At 32.9% G+C, this 13,073-nt stretch overlaps 2 protein-coding genes across 8 annotated transcripts; one reads left to right on the top strand and one right to left on the bottom strand.

Moving 5' to 3' along the window:
• The first annotated feature begins 2,338 nt into the window (after positions 1-2,338).
• LOC107950626 (probable dolichyl pyrophosphate Glc1Man9GlcNAc2 alpha-1,3-glucosyltransferase) lies at positions 2,339-7,303 on the top strand. Of its 6 annotated transcripts, none has more exons than XM_016885506.2 (9): positions 2,339-2,589; positions 2,717-2,815; positions 3,563-3,625; positions 3,723-3,822; positions 3,945-3,997; positions 4,280-5,029; positions 5,319-5,525; positions 5,820-6,057; positions 6,867-7,303. In XM_016885506.2, the coding sequence occupies exons 6-9, from the start codon at positions 4,289-4,291 to the stop codon at positions 7,217-7,219; spliced, it is 1,539 nt and encodes a 512-aa protein (XP_016740995.2). In that variant the 5' UTR covers positions 2,339-2,589; positions 2,717-2,815; positions 3,563-3,625; positions 3,723-3,822; positions 3,945-3,997; positions 4,280-4,288; the 3' UTR covers positions 7,220-7,303. The 6 variants fall into 6 exon arrangements, with proteins under 6 accessions (XP_016740995.2, XP_016740994.2, XP_040945689.1 ...); XM_016885505.2 differs by having other exon boundaries at positions 2,342-2,589; positions 2,712-2,815; XM_041089755.1 differs by having other exon boundaries at positions 2,390-2,589; positions 3,723-3,771.
• Positions 7,304-9,952: 2,649 nt separating this feature from the next.
• On the bottom strand, positions 9,953-12,825 carry LOC107950627 (1-aminocyclopropane-1-carboxylate oxidase 5). 2 transcript variants are annotated; one of them, XM_016885509.2, is made up of 4 exons: positions 12,486-12,739; positions 12,061-12,374; positions 11,615-11,978; positions 9,953-10,230 (listed from the first exon to the last, which is right to left on the bottom strand). In XM_016885509.2, the coding sequence occupies exons 1-4, from the start codon at positions 12,588-12,590 to the stop codon at positions 10,006-10,008; spliced, it is 1,008 nt and encodes a 335-aa protein (XP_016740998.1). In that variant the 5' UTR covers positions 12,591-12,739; the 3' UTR covers positions 9,953-10,005. The 2 variants fall into 2 exon arrangements, with proteins under 2 accessions (XP_016740998.1, XP_016740997.1); XM_016885508.2 differs by having other exon boundaries at positions 12,061-12,825.
• Between the last annotated feature and the right edge of the window lie 248 nt (positions 12,826-13,073).

The raw sequence follows: 13,073 nt of genomic DNA, 5'->3' as shown, positions 1-13,073 counted from the left end.
TCTTGAAATGGCTTGATTATAGGGTCAAATTATAGAGCACACGGCTTGGGACACGGGCTATCACACGGCCTTGTGTATCAAGTCAGTGAGTTACACGGTTTAGCACACGGCCTATGACACGACCATGTGACATAACTCAGTGAGTTACACGGTTTAAAACATGGGTTGGGACACGGCTGTGTGTCCCTTTGTTCGAGTATCACATGGTCTGGTTTATGTCACATGGTCTGGCCACAGGGCCATGTGACCCCTATTTTCAAAAATTTCAACTTTTTCTCAAATTTTTTGATTTGTTTCGATTTAGTCCCAGATCGTGTCCAAATTGATTTTAGGGCCTTGAAGGCCCGATTTAAGGGCCAAATGTATATAAGGTTGTAATAAGTTTTAGGTAATTTTGTTAAATGAAATTATTGATATGTTTTGATATTAATTGTTCGAAATTGTACGGTAATGCTTTATAACTCTAATTTAACGATAAAAATGAGTTAGGGGTGTTACAACGCTTGCATGGTCTATCCTACTTTCTATCCCTAATTACTTTATGTAGACAATTAAGATTCCATTACTATTTGCACTAAAATTGAAAAGAGTACTTGAGGTTTCATTTGGGGTAAGGATACAGGTGGTCATAAACCATATTTGGTTAATTGATTTAATTGTTGTCAACCATTATCCAATAGGGGTCTTAGTCTTTGTTGTCTTAAAGTGCAGAACGACTGTTTCCTTCTAAAGCTAGGGTTCAATTTTCTCACAAATAAGCAAGCATTGTGGGTTCAACTTCTCCGTGCTAAATATAAAGTCAAAGACGTGTGTCCGGTGGACATATCGAAGGGTTTGTGTTCCTTTGTTTGGAGGTCGCTTGGTCTGTTGGTGATCCAATCATAGTATGGATAAATAATTGGGTCTCGAAAATTAGTCATTTTATTAACTTTTGCTGTAATATGGATCTCATTAATATGGATACTACCCTTTGGGAGGTTACGTTAGTTGACGGTAGTTGGGATTGGAATTTTTGGCATTGTATGGTGGATAGAAACGTTGTTCTTTATATTGTAGGTATCATGCCTTCGAATCCTTCTATTGGGCAAGATGAGCTAATTTCCACATGATCTACTAACAGTGAGTTTACTATCAAATCGACATACAAACACCTGATGTAGAACTATTTGAAACCTGTAGACAGCAAATGGAAATTGGCTTGGTCTTTTGAGGGCCCTCAACACGTTAGACAATTCTTCTGGTTAGTTTTTAAGGAACGATTGCTAACGAATGCCGAAAGATTCATAAGAGGAATGGTTGGCAATCCTTATTGCTTAATTTGTGGTAATTCTGAAGAATCTATCATCCATGTTTTGCAAGACTGTAACAAGGCTCGTGTTCTGTGGAAACAACTTATCCTTGAAAGATGTTTAATGCAACTTTTTCCATCCTGTTATTAGACTAGATCACTTTAAATTTAAGGAATGATCTTGATCTAGTCTATACTGAGGTAAAGTGGCAATCTCTGTTTGGTATAATTTGTTGGAATATGTGGAAACAAAGGAATATGTGGATTGTTCAAGGGGTGGATGTTGATTTAAAGCATATTCTTATCTCTTCATAGAGTTGGGCGAGTTCTATCAAGCATTGTCTTATTTCATCTGTTGGATCTTCTAGGAGCTTTAGCCGTTACAATAATTGGAAACCTCCTCCGTCGGGTTTCGTTAAATTAAACACGGATGGGGCAAAATCCTCGAGTTTGGGATTTCCATCAGCTGCTGTTGTGGCGTTAGATGTTATGGGCAGATGGCCTGGAGGTGTAGGCAAAATATTGGAAGATGTAGTGTCGAGCAGACGAAACTTTGGGCAATTTATGACGCCCTTGTGTTGTCTTGGGATGCTAAATGGGATATTATTATCGTTGAAATGGATTATGCCTAAGCCCTTACAGCAATTTCGAACAAATCTCGTGGTAAATTGAACAGTGATTTAGTGATAAAAATAAAGGAACTTTGTAGCAGAAAGTGACAGATAATTTTACAAAATGTCCCAAAAGAAGTTAATGCTACAACTCATATATGGGTTGGTGCAATGCAAAAGATCTCATATGGTTCTATCAGGTTCAAAGAGATCCCAACATAAATCATTGAGCAAGCTTAATTTAATGACAACCAATTTGTAGTACAACTGCTTTATCTTTACAATTGATTTATAAAAACGGGGTGCTTTATCTTTACAATTGATTTATAAAAACGGGGTATAGAGAATAATAGTACACATTGAGAACCAAAAATAAAGTATAATAGCCAAATTAATAAAAAATTGTACAAATATCAAAGTGATAATTTAACAATAGTACGGGTCGTTTATTTTTCAAACTAATATTTTTGGCCACGTGGTCTCCTATTTCGAACAAAAGGAGTTTGGGCGAGTTGAAGTTCCCTTCTCAATTCCCATTCTATTTCTCCATTGACCTCTCTCTCCTGATAATCACCATTGAAGCGAAACCAAAGCGTATCTCTTCTCGTCTCTGAATCTCATCAATCAGCAACTGAACAAGAAAACTTACAATTAACTACTGCTGTCTACTGCTACTAGTCTACTACCTAGGTACTTAATTTGTTCGTTAATAATATGAATTAATCTGGTACTTAATTTGTTCGTTAATAATATGAATTAATCTATCAAACCCTAGAAATTCTAACTCCTCACCGTCTTTGCTAATCGTTTAGAACAGCACTATAGGCAGCTCATAGTCAGCCACGATGCCGTAGTGCTAGGAACTGCTCTCAACGAACGCATCCTCCGCTCTCTTCTTTCTGTTCATCGACTCAAGGTCTTCTTTTTTCTTTTTCTTCCCATTTACCTGCTGCTATAATATATTTCCTATCTTCTTTTCTTTGTTTTTCTTTTAAGTAATTGATTTCTGATCCTAGATCTTGATGGGTACATCTTAGATTTGTGTACGGATCTGTTGGATATCGTTGCCATTGATTAAGGCAAACACCACGTCTATGCCTATCTTTCTTTTTCTCTCTCTCCCCCCTCCTTTTTCTGCACCATTCCTTATCGAGGTGCCTTTGATTAAGGCATGGATCTGTTACATTTTAACGAGGTTGCTGCAAATAGGATATGTTTCCCCTAAAATTTTCAATCCTCCTGTCAGTAGCTACAACGATGCAATTATACTGAAATAAATCAGTTTAATCTAATCAAGGGATGCCAACTACTGACATCCCCCTGTCAAATGTGAAAAATTCTCATGATCCTGCTTGTATAGTTGATCATAGTTCTTTTTTTGAGTAAAACCTCTTTATCGTCTAACCATCCCCAATTGCTTGCACTATGTAACTCTTGAAAATGTTTGTGCTAAGGTAAAGTGAGTCTTCTAGATAAGCTTGGTTTTCCTAAATGCTTTACTTGTGAAAGGAAATGCAACTTGTTTATTCTATAACGTTGATTTCAAAGTAGAAAGTGTCTTTTGTTTCGCTCTTTTTGGAAAATTACAAAATGGTGCTAGATATTTATTATATTACTTTTGTTGTTTGTTCATTTCATTTGGTGCTGTTCATCATGCATTTAGGTTCTGCATATGGATAGGAACAAGTACTATGGAGGAGAGCCTACATCACTCAACCTGATTCAGGTTCCATTTTCTGCATAGTCCAAAGGCCCAGCTAATCTATTGATTTGTTTTCCTTTATTTATTTATTAATTAATGCCTTTAAATTATTTGTTGGCAGCTCTGGAAGGCAAAGTTAGTGGTGTAACATCTGAAGGTGAAACTGCCAGGTGTAAGAAAGTTGTTTGGGACCCTTCCCACTTGTGAAAGAAGGAATTACTGTACTACTTTTTTCTTTACCTTAGCATTTTCTCAATTGGAAGCAATATAACTCATGATCTTATGAAGTTTTTCTCCTTCTTTCATTTTAAAGAATGCTGAAGAAACAACTCTTTCTCAACAGGTTCACTTGCAGATTATCCTGCCACAAAAGCAGTTGAGTCATAAATCAGACATGTAAGTTCACTTTGGAATTTTTCTTAATAGGAAGCTTTATTAAAGTAAGATATAAGGGGCTCTCAATGATTACCATATATGAATTTTGCGATTTGATTAAATAGAACTATATCTGGCACCTTTCTTGTTCCTGGTATCCTTTATTATTTTCTCTTCATTTTTTTCCTGGCCGTTTGGGGTGTATTTTGACCTAAATTTCTTTCCATGTCAAATTGACACTACTCGTCACTTAACAGTACTGCGCTCAATTTGTGAAATTTTACTGTTCTTTTGACTTTACAGTGTAATTGTATGATGGAAATGCAAGAGAGTCCACAAACACCCGTAGTCATGGCGCAGCTTTCTTGGTTTTTTGGCATAGCCACAATTGTAAAGCTTCTACTAATCCCATCCTACCACAGCACGGACCTGGAAGTCCATCGCCACTGGCTGGCCATTACCCACTCTCTTCCTCTCAGCCAATGGTACACTGATGAGACGAGTGAGTGGACCCTTGATTACCCTCCCTTCTTTGCCTACTTGGAACGCTTTCTTTCCATGTTTGCCCATCTAATTGACCCACAGATTGTTCATCTCCATCATGGCCTCAATTACAAAGCCAATTCTGCCATCTATTTCCAGAGGATGTCAGTAATTGTCTCAGATTTGTTTCTCTTATATGGGGTTTACAGATCAACTCTAGCTCTGGCATCTCTGAAGCGGAATTTGATATGGTTATTGGTGATTTGGTCTCCGGGACTCCTTATTGTGGACCATCTGCATTTTCAGTACAATGGGTTTTTGTTTGGCTGGTTGTTGTTGTCACTCTCATTTTTGGCACAAGGAAGAGATGTGATGGGTGGCTTTCTGTTTGCTGTGTTATTGTGTTTTAAGCATTTATTTGCGGTGGCAGCCCCTGTTTATTTTGTATACTTGCTAAGGCATTATTGTAGAGGTGGGCTGGTTCGGGGTTTTGCTCGGCTTTCAGTTATGGGGGCTATTGTTGTGGCAGTTTTTGCGGCAGCATATGGGCCATTTGTGTATCATGGACAGGTAGGTCATCCTTTGATTTACTTTTATGTGTTCTGGCTTATTCTGCAGTGAGTTTCTCTTTTAACCATATGATTTGCCCTTAGTTATGGGCTTTTTAACCACTGGCCCTCAATCTCTCCCTCTTGTCCTGGTTGCTGTTGTACTCTCTTCTCATTCATTTAGAAGTACATATTTTTACGCAAATTTTATGGTTTCACTTATTAGTCATGCTGAAATTGCGAATGTCTATAGCCATTAGTTTCCTTGACCTGTTATATATAGTGCTAAGCATTTTCCAAATACCTTGCAGATACAACAAGTCATCCGCCGGATGTTTCCTTTTGGCAGGGGACTTTGCCATGCTTATTGGGCTCCTAACTTTTGGGTTTTCTATATAATGTTAGATAAAGGGATTGCTTTCTTGTTGAGGAAATTTGGCTTCAATATTCCGGCACCAGTAGCTTCATTCACTGGTGGGCTAGTTGGCGATGCATCACCATTTGCCATATTACCTCAGGTAAGAAGGCTACTGAGTTTTTTTCTTTTCCAAAAAGGAGAAAAAGAAAAAGAAGGCTACTGAGTAAATATCATAGATTGATCTTATAACCCTCTCCCCTTACCAATCCCCTACGCTTATCCCTTTGGTAATCATGTCATCTCAGAACTGAGGAAAGGCATTGGCTGTGAGTAGGATTGTTAGATATAAACAAGGATGCTTGATATTTAACAGTTGATGAAATGCTATTTCCTTTTTGTCTGTGGTAAGTGTACTGATTAATCTGTCTTATATTGGATCTCCATGAAATGACAGGTAACACCCCTGACAACCTTCATTATGGTCCTGCTTGCCTTATCGCCTTGTCTTTTTAGAACTTGGAAGGATCCCAGGCCAAGGTTGATTGTCAGATCAGTCGCATATGCATACACTTGTGGGTTTTTATTTGGGTGGCATGTTCATGAGAAAGCATCACTACACTTTTCCATCCCCCTTGCTATTGTTGCTGTGGAAAGTTTGGAGGACGCAAAGCATTACTTCTTGCTATCTATAGGTAATGCTTCTCCTCTGTTATCTCTTTGTTGACTTTTGAACTTGTATAGATATCACAACTCAAAAGAATTTCAGCATTGTCAAGGGTACAGGGCAGGCTGAGGCACTAGAACCCTCTTATTGCCTGAGTCAAGGTGTAAAAATTGTGCTCAAGTGCAATATACAGACTTGTGTTTTTGTGTGTACATACTTATGATATATAATAAGCTCTAAAGAGGGGTCTAGTTTATCTACGAAACATGCAATTCTTTTGTTGGTTAATATGTGTGATTTGCTTAGTGTCGATGTCCGTTATTGAATACTAAAATATTGAGAAGTAGATGGTTTTATACTAGCCCTTTATTAGTTAAAAGTACATCTAATGAAAGAAGTTAAAAATAAAAGAAACCAGAGAGAACTTAATGAGGTGGGCTATTTTTATGCCTTTTGCCGTATTAAAAGTGCGCTTAGGCAAATCACTTGCCTGAATGTGTCTCGCCCAAAAGGGTTTGTGGAGCATTTGTTGTTAAGCGCCACCCATTTTGTATCATGGATGAATGAATATGTTTCTGTGGTTTCAGCTGTTACCTAGTTTATTATAGTTACTTTACTGCTTTCGTGCACATTTTGTGATGAGTTTTATCATTTGTTGGATAACTTTGAAATGAATTTGTATATTAAAACTGTCGATAAAACTGATTAAGCAGAAGGCAGTCGTACATTATAAGACCGATAGTGAAAAATGTTGGCATGCGTGGGTTTTCCGTGTCAATTTCAGTTTAATGCATAAAGAAAAACTAACATGGATATTGTTGTGTACATGAAATGCAGTGTCATGCTACTCACTCTTTCCCCTACTATACGAAGCCCAAGAATACCCAATAAAAGTATTGCTGTTGCTGCTACACACAATCCTGATGTGGTTCAGTTTTAGTGCACAATACTCGGGCAGTTTGCGGGGGGATAAGAAGGGTGGTGAGAAACAAGGTTTTGAGGTGGGGTGGGTTACAAAGAGTTACCTGATAGGTGTGGTGGTGGTAGAGATATGGGGTCAGTTTTTGCATCCTCACCTTTTTGGTGATAAGCTTCCCTTTGTACCACTTATGTTGATCTCAATGTATTGTGCAATAGGGATTTTGTACTCTTGGATCTGGCAACTGAAATCGATCTTAATCTCCTCCTGACTTCACTTTCTTTTGAGTCTACATTATTTTTCTAATTTTCACTCGAAATATATACATAGACAAGACCATTGTTGGACTGGTTAATTGTGCTCGCAATTCTAATAGCTTCCCCGGTTAAATTAAAGAAATATGTTTTTTTTTTAATATGTAAGTATGCTGTTTTTTTTAATTAATATTTTTAACATGTTAGTTAGATGGTTAGATGGTTAGATAATTGTAATTTCATCTATGAGTCTCAAGTTTAATTTTTCTTATAAGCATTTTAAATCTATTTTTTTTATTTCATATTGTTTTGAGTTTTTTTTAATTAATGTTTATAATTATTAAATATATTGTTTTTAACTTTTTTTATTTTTAATTAATAATTCTTTTATTTATAAAATTAAACAATTATTGCAAATATAATTATTTTTAGTAAATATAATTTTTATGTGTAATATTTAATTTTCAATCATATCATGATTGTAGTAAATTGACATATTATATATTTTTGTATGCGTATTTGAAATATTTCATATATAAATATAATGATATTTGAAACATTTCACATATAAAAAAATTTGAAATATCATACTTATAATGTAGATGAAAAAATAATGATATTTGAAATAATTATTTGATTTTATAATATTAGAAATCATCATACTCAAAATATAGATGGAAAAAATAGATATTTGACATAAATATTATATATAAAGAAAAATATATCTAAAGAATTAGTTGATGTTTTTAAAATACTTACATATTTATTATTTGATTTTATAAATAAAAGAGTTGTTAATTAAAAATAAAAAAAACACTTAAAAATAATATTTATTAATTATAAATATTAATTAAAAAAAACTTGAAACAAGATGAAATAAAAAATACACACTAAAGGATGAAATCACAATTATCTAACCATCTAACCAAAAGAGCTAATGTGTTAAAAATATTAATTAAAAATAAAAAACTTGAAACACATGAAATAAAAAAATAGAAATGAGAGCAGGAGAGGAATCGAACCTGAGACTCAAGGACAAAAATAATAACATTTAAGCATCTAACCAAAAAAGCCAAGTTAGCAATTTTTTAGTAAAAACGTGTCCTATAGTATGCGTTTTTACTTTCTCTCTCCAAAAATAGCGTATCCCGATAAATATAGAAAAAACGGCATACTTACTTAAATATTAAAAAAACATATTTCTTTTATATAGCCTGCTCTTAATTTTCATTGTTATTTTTATTTTTTATTTCTATATTATTAAAACAAATTTTCGTAAAGGAAATTTTTTATAGAATTAATTATAATTCTTTTTTAACTATTAAATAGGACGATACACATGTTTCAATACACTCGAATTTTCATTTATTTTATACTGATAACAATGTTAATACTAACTGAACTAAAACTCAATTAGCAAACTTTTTAAATTTTAAATTTAGGAAATAGGTAAAATTTTAATTTTAATTTTAATTTATATGTAATATATGTATATTGATATTAATTATACAGGGGTCGTGAAAAATATTGTTGTTTTAGAAGTGGAAGAAATTTTGTTTTATTTGAATTTTAACTAAATATTTGTTTTAGTGTAAATCCAAAGAATAAGTAATATCCTATTTACGAAAAAAATGACTATTTTTAAAAAAGAATTTAAGAGATAAAAATAAAAAATATGAGTTGCAAATAAGATATACAAAAAGCAAGAAAACAAATTAGTAGTATTAAATGGTTCTTATATTTTGACTTTAGCAGATAGATTCAGTTGAAATTTTGCTAATTGGACAACACTGTGAAGAGTGATTTTCTTTTCATTTTCTATTAGATTTGCAGCTATTTATATTAATTTTGCTAAATATTTTTATTTTTATTATAAATAAAAAACTGAGAAATAATTGGTAAGTTTTTGTATTAAAAAAATTGTGTTTTTCTTTATAAAAAAAGTAAAATACTTATATAAACATATTAATTTATTAATATTATTTTAAAAATAGTATTTGTGTGTTTTTTTTCCCAACTGAATAGTGTCTCTTTATTTACAACTTTACTAGTTTCTATGTAATTTTACATGTTTAATTTTAAAATAATTTTAAAATAATGTATTTTTAATTATTTTTGTCTATCATCGATAATAATAGTTTTTCTTAATTTTTAAATAATATATAAATTTAAAACTATATAAAGAAATATTTGTAATGTTAATTTTAAAAAAAAATAGCAATTATAATAATAGTTCATTAATAAACACATTTAGTAATAGTGATTAAAAAATAATTGTTGAAATTTAATTTTCTTTTCAAAACAAATTTCACCTGCACCAAATAAATGACAGATAGATAAAAAAAGAAACAATTTTAAGTGTGTTTGCCTCACATTGTATAAACTTATAGAAAAATTTTAAAATATGATATCATGATATTATATTGCCTCATCATCAATCAAAATAAAGTGATAAGTAAGATGCTTAGAGTACTCTATCTAACATAAAAAATTTAGCACAGTTTTAAAAATAAAATAAAATTACAGCTATAATTATCACAATTTTTTTTTCTATATTTTATGCTTAGAGATCTGTTCAAGTAATAATTTTATTTTAGAATTAATAAAACTTTTTTAACTAATACTTCTAAATGAAACTATAATTATTTTTAAAGTTAATTTAGTAATAGGATGAAAAATAATGGACATGGTTCAATTTTTTTTTATATATATTATAAATAAATAATATAGATGAAAAGGAAAGATGAAGATGTGTAAGTCATGATATTGGTTGATGGCTGAATAGTGTTAAACAACATCAAAATTAGAATTTGTAGTAAACATAGACTAAAATTTGGTATAGAAGAGTGAAAAGTATAGCAGCAATGGCCTGTTGGGAAAGTGAAATGGTGTTCGGCTTTTGTGGGTCAACAAGCCTGCTGTTGGTGGTTGAAGAAGAGTAAAGGAATGCCATTGATATGAACTCTTCTTCCTCTCCTCTATAGATTGGCCTTCCAATTACATGCTTCAATTGTCCACCACTTAGTGCCTGCACAACACAAGATGAATTTTATTGGGAATTCCCCTATATTATCACGGGATTACACCCACATTTATACCTCTCATTGCATTTAAACTAAACAAGTAATGATAGATTCTTCTCTGTTTCATATTAATGAGAAATTTAGTTTAGGAACATATCAGACCCTACGCTTTTCCTAAAATATATTATATGCACGTTTTAAGAATTGTGGAGGGCTAGAAATAAAATTAAATCGATCGATTTTTTCTTTTTGAAAAGTGTATGCGAAATAGATATTTTCTTTTAAACAGTAGGTATGAAGCGGTTATGTTATGGTAATTGTTTATCTCACCTTGCCTCACCCACTCAATTATATAAAATTATCATTTTATCATTGTATATATATAACTATTAAAAGGGTAACATATTATAAAAAAATTCGCATATTTTATGTTTAAATACTTAACTTTAAAAATATTAAAAATAAGTAGTAAAATTAAATTAAAAGGGAATTGGGTGGAGCGAGGATGAATGCATCTAACATCCATTAAGGTGGTAATGAATTTTAAGATTATACATCCGTAGTGGAGTGGACGGATGATGGAGCAAAGTATGCTAACTATGAAACGGTGGTGGATTTAGCAACATTCATCACGCCCACTCCATTTTTATTCCTAATTAGAATTAAAAATTTTATATTAAAATGATTTAAAATAAATTTTTAATTTTTGAGAAAATAAAAATTGTGGAATTTTTTGTTTAACAAATAGATTAAAAGCTAATAAACTGAATTACTAATCAACGAGAAAGACTAATTAGTTCTAACATTTAACCAAAGGTGAGGCACTCCCCTGGCCATGGCCTTGTTATTGTTGGTTAGTGGTGTTGATGAATTGGGTTAGATTGGGTTTGGATTAAGTTTAAGTATAGTATTAACATAATTTATATTTGTTTAAATTTAGCTCGACTCGAAATATGAGTTTAAAATTTTATCTAAGTTTATCTATATTTGTAAATGTTTAATCCAAATCCATTTTGAACTCGTCCATATTATTTAAAAAAATTAAATTTTTTTATATTATGTTTAATTTAAAATTTAATAATTATATATTTTTATTTATTAAAATTTTATATGTAATCAACTTAACATTTTTTTAAATATTTAAATTATGATATTACTTATTGCTATAGAATTCAAAATTTTTGTAGTATAAATTATATAATATATTATAATAAAAAAAAAGAATCAAATTGGAGACCTTGATGTAGGAATTTAAACGTCGTTTGAAGCAGTGTGTAAAAAATGAGTAAATCAGCATGCAAGACTGCGTCTGTATATTGAATTAGCAGCGTGTAAGTGGAATGGAGGGGTTTGAAACCAAAGCTGAAAGCAATGTTTAAAATAAAATACCTGAGTTTGATCCCCAACTGTAACGACCAAGGCATGTTTATGAGGGCAAAACGACACCCAACCTTTCTTGGAATACACATGAAACTCGGAGGATCCATCACAGATATGCAAGCACAATGTATGCGAATAATCCATCCCTCCTATCAACATTTTCATCACATCGTATCGTAAACAGCTACGCCATTTCTCCGCTGAAACATTCCCACCATGTTTGTAAACATAACATGCCCACCCATTCCCATCTTCCTCTTCCATCTTTTCCTTTTCGCAACGTCCTGTTTTTTCTTGGTAAATTTCCCGGAAAACAGTCAGAATTTTCTCCGCCACTTTTTCCATTTCAGCCACTAGAGTTTCCATTTTCTCACTGAAGGTATTAAAACAACCAACTGTTAGTTATTAGAAAATGCCAGAAGGCAAGCGAAATATAAAGTTGAAATGAGTTTCACCTGAAATTTGAATATCCAACAGGCCAAATTCCCTCCATTGCCAGTTCCAGGGCTTTAGCTTTACACCACACAAACTCTTCACTCACTTCACCTTCATCTTCCTCGTGAACTTCCTCAAACCCGTATAGTTTCTCCGGCGACCTAGTCACTGTCGTCCGTTTCTGGGGTGGAAGTTGAAAAATCCCGGCAGCGGCTGTCAGTGCTGATCGGATAGATTCCACTGGAATCCCATAATTCACTAACTGAAAGCATCCGATTGTAGCTATGGAATCCAGAATCTTGGGCAGAGTTTCAGTTTGCATGGAATTCAAAGCCTGGAAATCAATCTTGGGGGGGTTGTCAATGAATTTCTGCCTAGGGAAAACCTTGTCTGGCAAAATTAAATCAGGGACGAACAGAGAATGTTGGAGGAATTCAGAGAGAACCTCATCATTGGTGACGCAGGAGCGGCGGCCACTGGCGACGGGAGAAGGCGGCGGAGCACGGAAATCAAAGGGATTTTCCGGCACGGATTGAGGTGAGAGAGCCATAGAGCTGATGAATGATGAAGAGCTTACGTTGTCAGCTTTGTTTATGGTAAAGAAAAAGTTGAGATGGAAACACAATGATGGCTTGTCATGGGACTTTGGAGAGAATCATCACTCACTTTTTTTCTTTAGCTTTCACTTTTGTTTTAAATCATCAATTTGATAGCTAGCAAGGAATTTGGCTTTTTACACCTTGAATCAAACTCTTTTTTGGTTTTCATTTTGTGGATATTTATTCAAATTAATAATTTTCACCAATCAAACAGATAAATTATCCACACTTATATGTGAATGATTACATATGTAGAAGTATACAAGTTACTTGATTCCATTTTACCAAGTTACACTTTCCAGTTTTACAGTGAATGCTCAGTTTCCAAGTTCAAAGTTTTGCTGCTGTCTGCGCTTTACTTTTTACCTTTTTAAAGGGTAAATTACAATCATGCCCACTCTATTTTTTTCTCAATTTAGTCACCCTAAATAAGA

Source organism: Gossypium hirsutum, chromosome D03, assembly GCF_007990345.1.
Source record: "Gossypium hirsutum isolate 1008001.06 chromosome D03, Gossypium_hirsutum_v2.1, whole genome shotgun sequence".
NCBI classification, from domain to species: Eukaryota; Viridiplantae; Streptophyta; class Magnoliopsida; order Malvales; family Malvaceae; genus Gossypium; species Gossypium hirsutum.
The sequence above is the reverse complement of the archived record's forward strand: the minus strand, read 5'-3'. Positions and strand labels throughout refer to the sequence as shown.